This window comes from Phalacrocorax carbo, chromosome 2 (genome assembly GCF_963921805.1).
Source record: "Phalacrocorax carbo chromosome 2, bPhaCar2.1, whole genome shotgun sequence".
NCBI classification, from domain to species: Eukaryota; Metazoa; Chordata; class Aves; order Suliformes; family Phalacrocoracidae; genus Phalacrocorax; species Phalacrocorax carbo.
In genome coordinates this window covers 151,483,268-151,501,008 of record NC_087514.1, presented here as the reverse complement: position 1 = coordinate 151,501,008, position 17,741 = coordinate 151,483,268, and the positions used below count along the sequence as shown (strand labels likewise).

The window sequence follows — 17,741 nt, the reverse complement described above, 5'->3', positions numbered from 1 at the left end:
CTAGTTAACTAAATGTTTATTTTCAAACTATTAGGTACAAGATGCAATTGAAGTTCTCAAAAATTCCTGGTTGCAGTGAATTTGTTTAAAGGGACATTTGGAAATTGTCTACAGCTTTGGCAGACAGACTGACATACCGTATCACTTGCCCCCTCTGTGGTATACCCATCACAAGACTTTTTATGAATGTTTGGAATAATTTAGCATAGGTCCTTTCACATCTGCAAACTTTCCTCATACGTGATATTTTAACCAGGTACTCTGCTGTTGTAGCCTAAATACCACAGAGAACAACAAGTAACACACCCTACCAAAAGAATATTTTTTTTCTATTACCTAAATACCTTTAAGACAACAAAAACTATTTCTTACATTTCCTTCTGGTTAAGTGAAGTTGAGCTTTTAACTGTGTTACCACTTTGGTTTTGGTATTCTGCAACTTTCCAAATCTGTCCTGAAACCCAGCCATGGCACAACACTGTAGCCATGTCAGGCCAGGTCAGTCCAAGGCAGCAATACCTTTCTCAGTATGACCTGTGATTATAAAAATCACATAAGAGACAAGAATTGTTCTAGATTTTTTATTCATATTCATAAATGCAACTTCCCTGCATTAAGCTGTGTTAATGTGCAACATACTGCTTTCAGAAGTGCCAGTTAAGTCACAGATGTTGAAAGATTTGTAAAATAGGTAGCTAACCCCTTCCCCCATAAGAGAGTTCACTTTTATTTTTACTCAAACATCTTTGCATTACCTTCCAGTGACAACCTCCCTTCCCACCTGTGACTGCAGAAACTAGTGGCTTCCTATTGTAAACCACAGCAATCACATGGGGCAAGGAAAGAGCAGAGGAGAAAAACCCCACAGATCCTCTCTTAATAAACTACCCTGGAACATACTTTAGTTGTCACCATCTACAGACTACTGACTGTTAGAGATTAGCTTTTGTTTCATCACCAGCTTCCTTCATAAGCAGCTACAGTGTTCAGCACCATAAAAAGCTCATATGATCACAGAAACAATTCTGAACTGTAAAATAAAAATGCATGTAAAGTGAACCAATACTGCTGCCAAGGGAGCAGTGTCTGTGGAGTTCTGTGGAATAACTGGTCTCAAAAAAAGAAAAAAAAAAATCACTCAGTTGTTCCCTTTTTCTTTGGTGGGTGCAGACTTTATTGGGGGAGGGGAAGGGAAAGAAAGAAATACACATTTTGAGGAGGGATTTCCCTTAAGGAAAATCAATCCAAGAGACTAGGGAAGAGTTAGTGTGTAAAGTGCAGCTAAAAGGAGATCTTCAAGGGACACTGTCCATGTAACAGATGGAACACACGTCCAGAACAGCCACAATGAGATCTGGAAGCAGCTGACAGAATGAGAAAAATAACACAAAGGTTACTCAAACAGTATGCCCATTTTCTTTATTACAAGTTGTAATTTGTACATTTTGTTGCTAAAGCATAGATTTCCAGAGTCCACTTGGTTTGTGTCCACAGTGAGATATTGAACCAGACTCCAACGAGCGAGACAGACTAAAACAAATATCAGTCAAGAGGTTTCTTTATAATTAAGCACTTTAGGACAGATTTTGCATGTTTTAGTAATTTATCCATATTCTATATATCAAATTGTTTTTATGCTGACTTGCCAGTTAGTTTAGAAGCCCACGTTTACCAGAAGCTGTCTTCATTTCCTGAGCAGATGCAATCCAGGAAGATTCTCCATTCAGCATAAATGAAAGTAGTGCACCTTGTTGGGGGTCGGAGAGCACCTTTTAGAGCTTGCATGCCATAAAACAGAAAAATCTTCTTGAAAGCTGTAACTGGAAGAGCAGCCACTAATGTTTACAGATACAGTTGACTGTAGACAATTGAGAGGTGTGGTTGTTTGGGTTTGTTGGTTTTTTTTTAAAACAACAGATTCTTATAGCAGGTAAGTATAGCTGTCAAAGCTTTGACAGGAATCCTAGTTATTTTTCCTGCTACTGCTTCTGCGCACAGATTTGTAGTGAGCTGGATCAAGCAGAGGCACAACTTTATATTTTATATCCTCCTCCAACATCTGGATTCCCTCTGTCTCAGTCAGCCATGTTTCTGGCCAATTTCCATCGAATCTGTATTAGCACATCTTCCAAAAGACTTAATAAACCAAACACACTTCTGCAGGGCAGATTAGGTAATCCTGTAACTAATCAAAACACAAGAAAAAAATTGAAAAGAACTTAAAAAAATAAATACACCTGCATAGTGAAAATGAGCCATCATGCTATTACTCCCTTCCTTCCCCCACACATATAGCACAAGCAGTACATCATCCATTTAGCTCATTGGTATTTTCCTGCTAGAAGAATCTTCAGCACTACTCTGCAAAGCACCTAGGAATACTTTTGACAGTTGAAAAAAATTAAGTTTATTTTACACACATTAACTTGATCATAAACCAAAAGCTACCCTCTCCATCTCCCCAATACAGATATCCTCCATGGCAGGTTTGTCATTTTTTTGCTTTATAATGGAGTCATTTCATTGTATGCAAGAAGCCTCAGGCACTCTGTGCAGCCCATTACTCTTTGCTGCCCACATTCAGATGGCTAATCTGCTATCAGCCAGAAGCTTGACAGACAAAAGGAAAAGGCAGGAAAACAGCCCATGTGGTTGCGCACGCGCACACACGCTTCAGTTACAAAGTGTTTCAACAGTAGACCCATGAACCAACATGGACTGCAGTCCTACTTAACGCTTCTGTTGTTGAAAGAAGATGTGTGAGTTCTTTAAAAGGTAGATAAGCTGAAGACACATTTAAAAAAGAAAAAAAGCAGCTTAACTAGGATGCCTATTAAGACACATTAAGGCACAAACCTGGAAGACTTTACTCAGTAAGTGAGCATCTTGGAACTTGAGAAGTCAAAAGCACCTTTCTATTCTGAGTATTTGCTATACAGGCCTTCAAAATGTTTAAAAAATAATGGCAAAAGTTAGAAAGATGAAATAAGGGCTAAATATAAGCAACTGTAAACTATTAGAACAAGACATTTGGCAAGTTTTCAATTTCAGCACTTCTGTTTTCTTACCTCTTAGAAAAGAGCTCAGATTTTTGAGTTGTATATTTTTGCCTATACCCCAAACTGTTGGTACACCATACATATGCAAAAACAAATGTAGTCAAATTATTTGCATATCATAGTGCATAACAAGGGGGAGGGGGTTGTTTGTTTGTTTTAAAAGAGGTTGGGGTAATTAAATCAAGAAGGCTTGACACTTCATACCAAAATAAAGAAAATGCCCATATTTGCTGGAGTTCTTAACCACCTTACTTATTTTGTTTCTGAAGGAAAGCATCTCAGCTTTACAGGCAGATTTACAGGTAGTACTGGCAAAATTATTTTTTGAGCATCAGATCTACAGGCATGAGTCTGCATCAAATACCCTGTAAGAATTTTCTGTCAGGATCATAAACCTCTGTTGTGTGTCCTGATTTTTATTCAGCTAAGTCTATTTGTACCCTTGGCAGCTGGAAAGCTAAAATTGTCCCTCCTGTGTGACCTGGCTTAGCTCACAGAAACAGAAAGTCTGCCACTAGTTTTAGTCACTCACATGCTGAGTTACAAACCTGGCTCATCCTTTTAAGTCGTCCCTCTCCACCGTGTAACTACCACATCAGCTATGCAGGCTGATCCCTGAAGGCATGATTAATCACGTGGTGAAATACAGAGAACTATGGCATGTTATACTGCATTATGCGTCACTGGAACTATTTCCCTTTTCCTAGGCTACAACTACTAATTCAATTTTGCTTCTCATTTCTGTTTAAGTTATTATTCCACTTTTGTGCAGAAAGAGTCTCCCAGCATTTTGACTGCAAGGTAGAACTGATTCTATCTTACTTCCACTGTTTGTTGTAAGACATATTTAGGGTTTCATGAACACAGTATGTCAGTCAAAATAAAGTCTGGAATAAGTGCAAGGTAAGCCTTACCATGAAGAGTAGAAGTTGTCAGAATAGTCTTTTCCATGGAATTAGTCTCTGTGGTTTTAGTATCTCTACAACACTTACGTTATGACAGAAGATTACCTTATGTTACCACAGGGAGCACTGAAGCCAGGCTAACAGATTAAATTATTGGATATAACAACTATATATTTGTATGTCTACAAAACAAATTACTACTGTAAATGCAAATTCACTCTCAGCACTCAATAGCTAGAATGTATCAAAATAGGTTATTATAACAAGTCATCCAGCAATCTGCTCCTATCTGAAATTTAAACTTGGCAAGAATGGTGTTTTCTCGTTGCCTTTGAGTCACAGAAGTTCTGTAATCCCCTGAGTCTTGTCCTGCAGAACGAGTACTTTTCTCCTGTGGCCATCTGTAGCACCTCCTCAACAGAAGCACCATCTCCCGTGGTACTCTGCAACCTTATCTTTCTCTCCCATATGTACAAGGTAAGAGGGTAAAAAAATACTACATTTGCATATGTAATTATTGCGTAGCTCAGTAGTGAGCAAAAAATTACTGGAAGTTGAGAACAGATATGCCCGATGACCACACCTTAGTTTTTCAAATGAAAACGCTTTGCAAGGAAGGGGAAGGGACAGCAGCAGGGAAGGAAGCCAGTCATTACAGCTCCAAATCTGCTTTAAAGTCCTTATTCACCACCTCATGCTTTTTGTGGGGCCAACTGTACCTAGGTCCTTCCTGTGAACAATAACATAAGAATGAATCCAGTAGTAAGGAACTAGTTCTGTTTTGCCTGAATTTAAGAATAGCTGCACCAGGAATACAAGGGAAAAAATGAAAGGCTATGGAAAGACATAAATAAAACAGGACAGAATAATAGACAGGTTAGATTCTGAACAGTACCTCTTTTTCCAGTCTAGAACTTCACACGACTTACAGCAGATAGCATATAGGAAATTAGGACAAAGAATAAAATGGACTAGAAGGTGGGAAGAAGGAAATCTGATGCATACCTGAAAGGATACAAAGTAGAAATTCCTCAGAGCATTGAGAAAAAGTGTTTAAAAAACAAGCATATTTGGGAAGAAGGGACAACTCATCTCCCTTATATTTTGGGGCATTAAGAAAAATTATGTTAGATCGGCGGAGGGGGATGGTGTTAGGAAAAAAAAAACCCAACCTGCTTGTTTAGGTCAAATCTACCAGTTTAGGAAAAAGCAACAAAATCCCTGTACTTAAAGTCTAATTTTTCTGTTCTTTAGTTTGCACTTTTTCAGACAGACTAGATTTCCCCAGGCCTTTTTCAATCATGCCACATTTGCAATGTTTTATAATTTCATTTTGCTTTCTCCCATATACACTCTGTGGACAGATGCCTCTATGAAATGGAACAGAAGACTGCCCTCAGTGTCTGTCAGTTGTCTGTCAGACAGAATCTGGAAAGGGATGTTAGCTGAAATAATGAAAACATCTCATATCACAATAACTGAAGGTGCTCCCTAGCGTCACCGGCCCAAGTAGCATTTGATCCTAATGAGGACAGGCACACTAGTTCATAGGTAAAAATACTCACTCTACCACATCAGACACTTTTAACCCCTTTATTTCAAGCGTCACCCATGAAAGTCACTCTAAGGATCATGGTGAAAGGCCAGGTTTATAATCTATTTATCCCCAGAGCTCTTGCCAGCTACTCTAATGTTCCTGATCTAATGCTTGACTTGTGACAAGCTAAAAAACAGAAGAGCTTGCAGAAAGACAGAGGATATCTGCATCAAATCCAACACATACTTAAAAGAAGTACATAAGAGATAGTTAAGGAAGAGTTCGTTCTTTTTCTTCTGATACACTCCAACATAATACGGGGTTCTTAGCATTTAAAGTAGTAATTTTACATGTCCTTTCACTCAAGAAGGACTTCTAGTTGTACTTACAGATCCTAATTGGATAGGATGAAATGTCACCTCAGCACAGGAAAGAATTTATCTTTTTTACTTTCTTTCCTCAGTCATAATTGAGCCCCCTAACACATCCGGAAGAATACATTCATCATTAGACATGTTAATTTGCTTTACATAGTTCTCAAAAAATAGGATAGATGGAACCTACTGAAGGCAGAGCAACAGTTTGGAGATGCTACCAAACAGAAAGCAAACATTTGTAAGGGAAGCAACAAAGGATGCCAGTTTTCAGGTTTTAACCTTTGGGTGACAGCAGTTGTTAACCAAACTGCTTTGCAACAACATGGGTAAAGTCCTCACATCAAGGAGATTGTGACAGCTGGGAATGACAGCTGAAAAGGAGAGAACTGAAACAGGCTGCTTTCAAACAGTACTGACTTCTCAAAGATGAGAGCGTATTTTTAGGTAACTTCTGTTGTTCTGAAAAAGCATGTTAAAATAAATGATATAGTTACAGTAATGGCATCAGAAACAAGCACAGACTGAGGCAAAGTAAAAAAGCCTCCTTTCTGCCCTAGTTGGGGAGAAATGTACAAGTCTGAAGAACCCCAGTTAACATATTCAGCGCTAACCAACTGCAATGTTTGAATCATTGTCCGGGTGCTCCACACATAAAGACACAAAGCTTAAATTTCTTCTTTCTGCTCTACCACCACCTATCCTCCTAACACATGAATGTAAGCTGTCGGGTAGTCACACCAGGAATCAGATGTACAGGCCCAGATACAGGAAGAGAAGATTCAGCACATATATTTTTTACTGCCTGAAAGGTGCTTACATACTGTGGTGATGGGGTAGTATTTTTCTCAGGAGTACTGAAATAGATTTATAAAGCTATGCTGCATTTAACTATAGTCAGTATTTTATCTGTCAAGTCTCAATCTTCTTGAGTGGGCTTCCCATTTTCCTCGACTGTCACACAGGAATTCTACTTATCTATGTAAGAAAAGGACAAATAGATTATTAAATAAACTGAGGCTCAACACAACAGGAAAATTCAAAACAAACCTAGTCCTTTAAAAGAGGAGGGCAAGCAAAGATTAAAAAGCTACAACTGTGAACAGTTTTTAAAAATATCAAACTTATGTTACTCTTTCCAATAACTTAAAAATAAGAAACTAGGAGTTAGGCATCCAGAAAAGCAAACCAAGACTGTGAGAAATACCCATGCACTCAAAGAGCTTGAGAAACTGACTCTATCAGAATATCTGAGGCAACGGCTTAGTGAGAGGTTTAAAAAAAACTTGCCAACATAACATGGAAACAGAAAGCATTATAGAAAACTACACATGCAAACTCCCTACAGGATCCCCCAACAGTTCCAGCGTTTCAAGACACTACTAGTCAGGTGAGGTCAAAGCTATTTCCCACTGTGATCTTCTCATGCAGCCAACCAGGGACCAGATTTGTTTCTTCCTGGAAGGCCACCAAGGTGCATCAGAAATAAGGCATCAGACCTTAACTGAAAAGTAGACTGCTCCCTTCCCTATTCCATCTTCCCTCCCTCCCACACACACCCTTTGCCTCACCCATGCTCCCCTGCCAACTTGTACATACACCCTTCTGTTCTCCGTGATGTGCTTCGGCTTTTAATAATTAAAAATAAAAATCAACAAAGATTTCAAACAGCATTTCCCTCAACGAGGTAGAGTCCCTATCTTAGCTGATCTATCGCACTGTCTCGTGACTAGAGCTAACCATGGATTTTCACTAATGAAGACACCAGAGTGCTCTCCACCACCCACCTAGCCTCTCACTGCCCAGGCCCCCCAGGCAGGAGCAGCATCCCTCTGCACCCTGAGCCACTTCGCACATGGCTCTGCCTTAGCAGCAGCAGCCCCCTGTGACAAACATTGACAGTGGTAAAACCTAGACTTGGCCTGTGTTTGTCCCAGTCAAGTAGACTTTCCAAGCCTGACATTTATTTACACATTTCTGGGGAATTTTTTGTTTTAAGGAAGACTTAGGCTTTTTTATTTACCTAGCAATCATTTCCAAATATTAGATAGACCAGCCACATGCCAAGACTCTTTAGTCATTATTAGCCCAACAAAACCAATATCAAATTAAATCATCTCTGCCCAGATGTTGACCTCTAAGAAAGCAGTCTTCTAAACACGCCATGCACTGGAGTAGGGATGTTGACGTTAACAGTGTAGACCTTAAGCCAACTCCCTCCTGTTGTGTTTTACTTTTGTCTACCTACACATCACTGAACTTAACCTTGGGAATACAACAAACATGAGAAGACAAAATTCTACTTCTCTGGCACATCATTACATCAACATCGACTACGCAAACAGGAAACATCACCAGTGAAGATACTATCTTAATACCATCTAAAAATGACTAAAGAGAAAACTGAGTTTTGCATATTGCCACTTGTTTGCTGAAAGTACAAGTATTTCAAGACAATAAATATGAAAGAGCTTAAATACTTAAACTGAAAGAAATAGTAACTGCTAAATGCTAAGTCTGTTCTTTCCCTTCAAGGCTCTAGATCAAGCCAAATGTAAGGGTAGTCCCAAGAATCAAAAGTGGATTGAGACTCAGTCTTGCTATGGACTTCCTGTGTGACCTTGGGTAAGTCACTTGAGAATTTAGTTCTCAAAAATAACAGGCCTATTATATCTGTCAGAGTGAAGCACTAAAGTTTGAGACCCCAGATGCAAGCCTGGTCCTGCTTACTTGTCCATAATGGAAAAGATCGTACCTGGTGAGCCCTTTTGACAAACAGGTAAGTATGACCAGAACTTCAAGAATTTTGACATTAGGACTTGAAAGTTAATCTGGAACTGTACTTTGAAATAATTCTGGTTTTTATGTAGGCTTTCATACCAGTTTTCAATTTTTCAAGCTCTTTCTGTGTATTTGTGTGAAACCTATCACAAGCAGAATCTTTATGATCTCCAGAAATGCAGTATGCTCTGTTAAATATTGTATTTACAGTCAACGAAGCACACCATATTCTAATCAGCTTGCAATATCAATTAGTTAGAGTTTCTGAAATTACTACAAACAGCTAATGAGTTTAAATCAGTGAGCTTATGTTTTTAGTAAATAACGGCTGAATTTAGAAGTAGGGATTCTTAAGAGCCATTTGGCTAGGTAGTGTCATTCCAACAGTTTCCCTGCAATAGAGCGCAGTCGCTCAAAAATCAGTTAAAAAACAAACAAGCAAGCAAAAAGCCCACAACCTAAGCTTCACAGAAGTTGGTTTTATTTCTTTAATGTAGTAATAGAGTCCCATGCACGTTAAAAATGTCTGCTATCCCTCACTGGCATTTTAAACCCTATTAACACAGATGTTTCCATGTTAAGAAAAGCATTGCACCGGTATTTTTACTTTAGTTTACTCCAGCCTCTTTCCCCCCACCGTAAAACTTCTTATAGAAGCAGTGACAGGTTAATACCACCACCTGACTCCCAGTGGAGAAGGAGGCAGAGGACAGCTGTAGAATCCCGTCCCCCAGCACTGCCGACAGTGGAGCTCACTTACTGAGAGCGAGGGCCTAACCAAGTCAGCAACGCCGCTATTAACGGGACCTGTAATAAAGCCCAAAGTCAACAGAAAGACTCAATGGGGAGGGATATCTGGTATAACAGAAAACATTCAACAATAAGTAGGGCTGAGTTCATTAGACTTAACTAAAAAAATGTAATCTGAATGACTTCTATGACAGGGAAGCCCATCTACTTAGTACTTTTCATCAACTGTTTCAGCAGCATGTTTACCAGAGTCCTCTAAGCAAGAACTGTTGCAGGCAGCTAATCACCTTAAACCCTGCCTCAGGTAGTTAATTACCTTAAAACACCCTGCTTCGCAACTGTAAGAATAACAAGCACTGACTACTGAGAGAAAAATAAAGAAATTATGACATTTTAAAGTGTATTCCCATTATATTTCAGCAGTTAACAATGAAACAGCAGTATTACTTGTTTATAGGAGAGAAGATTTCCCTGGACTCAAACAGTTAATTCAGTTGTCCATGTAGACCTGCTCAGTGCGGCTGGAATTTTAACTTGGGCTACATTCCTCAATTCCCAGATTGCAAATTTAAATTAATGCTGCAGTGAAAACATGATACCTAGTGAAAAAGTAAGGAAGGGGGGCAAGAGAAGAAAGGCACAACAAGGAATGTTGTGTCCCAAGCGCCACTAACACCTGACATCCTGCCAGTAGTTAACACCTTGGAGCTAACAGAAATGCACCGTGCTTTTACCTTATTCAAAGGCATTTATGATCTTCTTACAGTCCTTAGCTTTGTAACAAAACTTTATATGGAATTATTATCTAATAAAAAGAGAGGAAATCCAACTGCAAAACAACTGAAATGGCACTCTAACAAGTCAATCTGCATAATCTTTTAGTAATAAACCCACTGTTACCAGGGGGTGGGCCGGAAAAAAAAAGCCCACCTCGTACCCTCTCCTCACATATACCTGACAGCATGCAGAATTTACTCAGTTTCATACATTCTTCTTTTCACCATTAAATATGCATCTGAAGACCTGAGGGCATACTTACATTATTTTCAGAATATCAGTATAAAAGGTTGATATCTTTTTAACCCTCTGATAAGAGACACTTTAAAATATTTTACTTTTTTAACTTGTCTCACAGCATTGCTGAAGAGCAAGATGTGTTTAACAGCAAAATGGAAAGTAAGAATTAAGCCAATCCTGTAACGTATATAAGAGATGCTAAGAAAGCAACTAATCCTGATCCGCAAGCCAACTCAGAATACAAAACCTTTGCTGATACTGAATCTATTTAAAGTCCACACAGGATTCGCATAGTGTGGCAATGCAGATGACTGGCAAAAATCACATCCATCTCTTCTCCTCCCCATTTCTCTATCAAAAGAGGAGGTGAAGGGGAACAGGTAGACATGAAGAGAGCCCTACGTTCCTGCTTTATCAGAATGGTACTATCGTCCCAACACTCTGCTAACTCCTTTGCTCTAGCAGATGTTTTTTGCACCAGCCAGAAGTAAGGACAATGACACAGGATAGTTTTTTTCAGATGTTCTTGTAAGGGGAGGCTTTAATGGCAGCCCCAATCTGCTCTTTTGCTGATCTCCTGTAGGGCCAATAAACAAGGTAGAAAAGGAACCAGCTCTAGAGTTAAGAAGATAAAACTGTCTTTCCAGCTACAGTTAATGTATCAGGATGGCAGCTGTTAAGTTCTGGCTCTCAAATGCAGAGAGGGGGAAAAAGAAAAAAAAGAAACAAAAAGTTTACAGCACGAGAATAGCTGTGTTAAGTTTATCAACAGATAAACAGAAGGTTACAGTATAACAACTCGATGCCATAGCCCATTATTATTAACCAGTATACTGGATGTCAAGTGTAATCTCTCATAATCTCACATTCTGTGAGAAAATGGGAGGAAAAGGTAACTGGAACAGCATAAAATTGATTTAGTGTATACTGTAACAGTTGCCGTAGCATCTCCTGTACACTGATCTCTCATTAGCAGAAGATATTAATCTATAACAGCAAAGTGTATTTAGAGATTCAGAAGAACAAGTCTCATACCTATTTATTTTAAAGGTTAAAGGGTTAACATTTTTCTAGCCATTTTCTTTAGTAAACATTTGCAAGTCAAACACAAACCCACTGCTGAAAATCTCTATTATCCAGAATCTATTATCTAACCGATCCTGATTCTCCAATGCACAATGACTTAAGTTGGTTTCAATTCCTCAAAAAAAGGAACCAAAACCGCCTGAACCAAAACATACTACAATTCTACCTTGCAGAGCTGGTTGATAAAGACTCAGAGGCTTTTTGTAATAAAACAGGTGCAGTGATGAGATCCAAAAGTGATGAGGATGAAAGATACCTGGAACGATACCATGTCTTATACACCTTTTGTTTTCTGTGAGTGATACATGCTGCAGACGAAACGTTTCATGCTAAACAGCCTCAAATCTGGTTTTCTAATATTACGCACAAAGGAAAAAACACTGACAGCAAGCGTGGTAAATAAATCCCTCCCTTGAGAATGAAAGCAGCAGACAGGAGGGGGCTGACATGCATGCAGGAGAAAACTAAACACCATTTTTTTTTCTACCTGCACAAGTTGCCATTTGCTGCAGCAATCAAGAATCTCTTTCCTCCGTTGATTTCAAAAGCTAAGCTTTCAGAAAATTTGTCTCAAGTCATCTGTTGATATGCTCCAAGAGTATGATATTCATATCACTGGATCTCTAAGAGAAAAATCCATTTTCTTTCCTGTTCAGGTAAACATGTTTACAGCTCCTGCACTGACGCTGGGTGGTTCCGACTCACATGTCACACACATGTCGTCAGCAACAAGAAAAGCCCCTTTCTCTGATCATCAACATTTTTAATAAGGTAAAGAGAAAAGCACTTTCCAAACTTACCTTTAGCACAGCCAAATCATGAGCTAAATATAAATATTTACACTAGGACAAGGAATTAATAACACGAGTGTGCAAACAAAAATACTTGCTAGAAAACGCAGACAGCAAAATTAGGAAAACCCTCCTAAGTTCAAAGCAATCAAATCAACCCGTTAGACCCTGGAAAAGCCGTTATTTATCGCCACGTTACGCCCGAAACGGTCAGGATTAGAGAGGAGAAGCACCGGTGGTGACTCTGATCTATTTCGGAGACCGTTCACTGCATACGAAAACATCTCGGATCACAGGCAAAAGCCTTCCTATCTGTGACCCTGCACAGGAAATGCCACATAAAACCTAAAATCGCCAAGGAAGGTTACAAAATCTCCTGCTTTACATCCCATTGAGAAGAGCCGCTACGAGAACTGAACTACTTCTCCATTTTCCAGAAAATAAGTACAGAGTGGGTGTTACGAGCGTTTATTCCCCCCACCGTGTACCTTTCGAATGCATCTTAAAGTAACACACGTACCAAAGGGGGGGGGGGGGGGGGGGGGGGAGCACGACAACAACCCAACCCCACGGCAGCCCTTAAGTCTGAAATGTAAATGTAATTCCTTATATAGACTGCAGCAGTTGGTCACACAGGCACGGGGAGCGGAGCGGGGGCCCCCGGCCAAACCGTTACCACCCATTATTATACAAACAGGTACCTCCGAAGCCAGAGGGAAAGGAAGAAACTTCGCCGCCCGCCCGCCCCCGCCGCCCGGGAGCAGCCCTCCCTTCCCCGCCGCCCCGGGCCGGGCGGCCGCGGGCACCAACTCTCGGCGGGGAGGGGGAGGAGGAGGAGGAGGCGAAAAAGCGAGTGGCGGGGCCGCCGGCCCCCTCCCGCCGGCCCGGGGCGGCAGCGCCGCGCTGCCCCCGCGCGAATCGCCGCCCGCCGCGGGCAGGGTGCCTCCCCCGCCGGCCGCGCTCCGCGGCCGTGCCCCGCCGCCGCCCCCCCCGGTGACGGCCGGCGTCCCCCGCCGCCGCCGCCCCCCGAGAGGCGAACACCAGCCCGCCCCGCGGCGCCGGCCGGGAGCGAGGAGCCGGCCCGCTGCTGCCGGGCGAGCGAGGGGGAACTCCGGCGGGCGGTGGGGAGGCGCTCCCGGGCGGGCGGCGGGGCCAGCCCGCCCGCGGGGCCGGGGTTCGGGGGGGGCTCGAGCGGGGGGGAGGCCCCGCTCCGCTCCGCCGGGGCGCGCAGGTAACAAGTTTCGGAGTTGGGGCTGCTGAGGCCGGCCGGGCGGCGGAGGCTCCCCCGGCGCTCGGCGTCCCCGCCCGGGCCGGAGGGCGGCGGCGCGGCCGGGGGGGGGCCCCCCGAGCCCGCTCCCCGCAGCGGCGGCGGGGCGGTCGCGGGGCGTGTGGGGGAAGGCAGCGTGTAACGGTCCCGGACAGGCGGCGGAGTGCGGAGGCACCGCTAGGCGGAGGAGGGAGGCGGGCAGCGCAGCGCGGCGCGGCGAGGGAGGCACCAGGTAGCGGATATAACGGTGCGGAGGGAGCCGGGCTCCCGGCGAGGAGCGGCGGGGGAATTACTTTCGCGCCCGCCCGACCTCCCCCCTCCGCGCCCGGGACGGCCCTGCCCGGCCCCCGCCCCGGCCCCGCCGCCGCCCCAGCGCCGCCGGGCCGCTACCCCGCGGGCTGACTGACCGTTATTGCGCCTCGGGTTCGCCTGCTTCCTGCGCTTACACCTGGGGCCATCCGCCATGATCCTCTCGCTTGTGTCTAAATGCTCCAGTCACCTCCTCCCCCGCCCTCCCCCCTCCCTCCCCTCCCCTCCCCCCCGGACCTGGTTTACGACACTGGGTGGTTTTACTTTTACATCACCTTCCTACACCTAGTGCTCGGCCGGAACCTTGTTGCCAGGGGAGACGGGCGCTTTACGGCAGGACGTTTGAACGGCGGCGGGGGAAAAGTTGCTGCCGCAGGTACCGGGTGCGGCGGACGAGGGGCTGGCGGGGCGGCGGCGGCGCCGTCCGGGGACCCCCGACCCTCCGAGGGTGTCCCGTCCCCCCCACCCCGTTCCGGCCCTCCGCCGGCAGCAGGGGGGGGATCCCCGCCGGGCGGGGCGGGGCGGGGCGGGCCGAGGGGGCGGGAGCCCGGCGGGGCGGAGAGGGCGGGGGGCGCCGGCCCCCAGGGCGGTGGAGGGAGATCCCCGCTATCGGTGCGGCCCCAGGAGGAGTTCCGCCCCGCGTCGCCGCCCGGAGGGACCGGCCCGCTCCCCCGCCCCGCTGCCAGGTGCCTTCCGTCCCGCGGCCTGCGGAGCGCCAGCAGCCGCCCCAGGTACGGCGGGGCTGAGCCGAGCCTGGCGGGGCTGCCCCGGGCCGGGCACCCGCCCCCGGGGCCAGAGCGGCCGCGGAGCTGTCACCGCCTCGGGGTCGTCGCTGCCCCCGCCTCTGCAGCCCGGCCCCCCCCGCGGGCCCCTTACCGTAAGCCGGCCGGGGGAGCGCCGGCTGATTCACATCGTGACGGTAATCTTGCCTTACAGGTCTAACCAAGAAACGAACAGCTGGACGAGAACGACGCTGTTCTCACCGCGTGCGAAATCTGTCATTCTCGGGCTTTCCTTAATCACACTTCCCGCTTTTACGGAGAGGAGGAGAGGTATAAAATTCTGTGTCCTAAAAAATAAAAAGAGGAGGGAGCCATTTTTTACAGATAATTAACAGACAGCCTCGTTTGGGCTTAATAAACATATTTAATGTGTTAAAAATTAAAACATTACCATCAAACACTCGTACTATTTCTTTATTCTTGCTTTTCACTTCAGGCAATAAAATAGTAAAATTGTTTATAGGCTTTCTTATTTCCTTTTTTTTTTTCTCTTATCTTGGGATGATTCCGTAGAATTTATAATTCTCTGCTTCTGAGGAATTCTTTTATCCAAACAAATTAACTTTCAGTGAAAGCATTTGTGTTAACGGGATACTTTCAAAAAGTAATTGATACAGTACTGAATTCAAGGCCTTTAGCTATCCGGCATCATCTCCACGTGCTGTATGTTCACATGCTGTGACATCATCTCATCTCATGGAAAGAGTGTAAATATATCTCTAGAAAATGAAATATTGAACACCAGCAGTTCGTGGAGCTACCTTGCACGTGAAGCTTCCCCCAAAGTCAGTACAATCAGAAATGCTTAGAAAAGGTGTATAGGGCTAAAATGGATGCAGAGTTAGGTAAAGATCTAGAGGAATTTTTTAAAGATTAATTGTACCCTCAGAAATGTACATGAGTCATGGATTTGGGTACTCACATGAAAACAGTTGTTGTCCTTCTTTACAGGTACAAATAAATCATCTGATATCTCTCAATACATTCATAAATTTAGGTGTAGTGTTTTTACATATGTATCTTTACCCAGTGTGTGTTGGATGCTGACTTCAACAGTTTATTGAGGATCTACCTGAGAGTTGTTAAAGAATGGTAACAAATCAAACAGGACAAAGTCTTTGATGGACGAACAGAAGTCATTTTAAAGCATTAGATCTGGTGCTAGCTGGGAGCACTGAACCCTGAATACAAGGGGAGCTAAGGACCACAACATGAAGCCAACTGCAAGATAGAAATGAAACTTGTCAGCAATATTTTGAGTGAGTGAATTGCCAAGTTTAAGGCAGAATCTTGTTTTTGTCTGGCTTTAAGAGTTCAACATCTTTGCTTGTCAAGTTTTTGTAGAGAAGATAACCTGTGAAACTGCTTGCAAATGAGGGCTTAAGGTGTTTTGGAATTCTTGGGCATTTTTATGATTCTGTGGATGAATTTAACAAAAATATCATGTACAGGTTTCATGCAAAGTTTTCAGTTCCTTAAAATTCGTCATGTTTTAGAAGGTAGTTGCAAAAATACAAATAATAACATGTCTGTAAATATATTTGTGGATTTGTAACAATATTCCCATGCATGCATGCACAAAATTCCAGGCCCCGCTTTAAGTGACTTTCAAGTAGCTTTTTTTTTAGTTGAGTTTTGTCACTTTTCACCTCTGGATAAGAATTCTTGTTTCTTCGTTGTGAGCGATTTATGTCCCCTAACAGAATGAGGAGAGAAACAGTCTCCTGGTGTTTCTTATTGCTCTTTTTCCAATAGTCATAGTGTCTGTTTGAGCATTAGACTCCTGAGATTTCCAAGAAGCTGGGAGAAACTGGTGACAACTCTTGCTGCCCATTAGTTTCTGAAGAGCAGAACTGAAACTGGCAGGGGGACTGCTAGCTTTACACTGCTATAGTTTTGATAAATGAGAAGAGAAAACCAAAGCAATCTTTGTAAATGTTATCGTTGATACCAAGGAGGTCTAGAAACTAAAAAAGCGGAGGATAGTGTTTTGCATCAGGTTATTGATTACCCCAATCACTATTCATTGTGGAAAGCACCTCATTTACCACTTGTAAATACATATGTGGATGGGCTAGTTTTTTGGGTTTTGTTTTTTAAATTTTTATATATTTAATCCAAGCAATTACGCGCTTCATGTCTTTGTATACAACATTGCTGTTATTTACTGTGCTAAAAAGCATCATGATTAAGGATGCAGCCACTGTCAGTGTGTTTTGACCAAATACATTCTTCAAATCCTGGATGCAAACCCACTAGTTAAAATTCCTGCTATATTTGTATTGTTCTGCAATATATGAGCGCATTGTAAATGTGATTTAAATTGGTTTGTGCTGCAAAAATGAGAAGTTCTGGTTTTCTTTATGGTGCACAGCTTTCAATCTGACTTTTCAGCCACAGATGCAGGAATTAATTGATGTACTAATTTGCAAAATCTCAGCAAATTTTCTGCATCCTCCTAAATGTGGCAGGCTTGAGAATATGTTTCTTTAAAGGAGGAATTCTAAGAATGGTCATCCATAACAATTAGTTTGTCTCTAGTGACAGAATTTGTGTGGGAATTTAGGCAAACTAAATAGGCGTAATGTAGTTGAAATGTCAGGTTGCGTAGCTGCTGTACTTCACCTTTTTTGAAATAATTTATTTCTCTTGTCTGAAGACAGGAATATAAAATACTTCCAATAGTCACACTGGAGTATGGATGCTTGAAAACCAGCCAATGATTATTACAGACAGTTTCTGCTGTTTTGAAAAATAGTCATGTATGCTGTGTTATGGTTTATGATCTGTTGAGTAGGTATTATTAAATAAAAGCAATCAGTCCTCTGTTTGTATGCCTATTCCTTATTCATGTTTATGAAATGAAGTTTCACATCCTACCTTGAATATTCTAGATTTAATGGTGTCCATTTAGTTGAATTAACTTAGAGTTACGGTGGAAAATGACTCGGTGAATTGTTTCTTGTTTCATTTCTGGTTTGTGGAGATACTTTTTTTTTTTTTCTGATTTCCATGAGTGAAACTTTTATTTTCACTTCCATGTATTTTCTTCTTTTTGGGAAATATGCTTTTGCTCCTCTATA

At 42.8% G+C, this 17,741-nt stretch overlaps 1 protein-coding gene and 2 long non-coding RNA genes across 5 annotated transcripts in view; 1 reads left to right on the top strand and 2 right to left on the bottom strand.

The window, feature by feature from the left end:
* The window catches only part of ZEB1 (zinc finger E-box binding homeobox 1), a 121,852-nt gene extending 107,754 nt beyond the window's left edge, over positions 1-14,098 (bottom strand). The window contains exon 1 of the mRNA XM_064444917.1: positions 13,975-14,098. Within this exon, the coding sequence (XP_064300987.1) occupies positions 13,975-14,032 (58 nt within the window). The 5' untranslated portion in view covers positions 14,033-14,098. The remainder of the gene's footprint in view (positions 1-13,974) is intronic.
* LOC135312119 (uncharacterized) lies at positions 1,394-12,303 on the bottom strand. Its single transcript, XR_010371782.1, has 2 exons — positions 11,997-12,303; positions 1,394-2,185 (listed from the first exon to the last, which is right to left on the bottom strand). It is a non-coding gene; the product is annotated as an uncharacterized LOC135312119 (long non-coding RNA).
* LOC135312118 (uncharacterized) lies at positions 13,133-17,487 on the top strand. 3 transcript variants are annotated; one of them, XR_010371781.1, is made up of 4 exons: positions 13,133-13,531; positions 14,166-14,252; positions 14,813-14,928; positions 15,610-17,487. It is a non-coding gene; the product is annotated as an uncharacterized LOC135312118 (long non-coding RNA). The 3 variants fall into 3 exon arrangements; XR_010371780.1 differs by lacking the exon at positions 13,133-13,531 and adding an exon at positions 13,542-13,799; XR_010371779.1 differs by lacking the exon at positions 13,133-13,531 and having other exon boundaries at positions 14,095-14,607.
* The last annotated feature ends 254 nt before the right edge of the window (positions 17,488-17,741 follow it).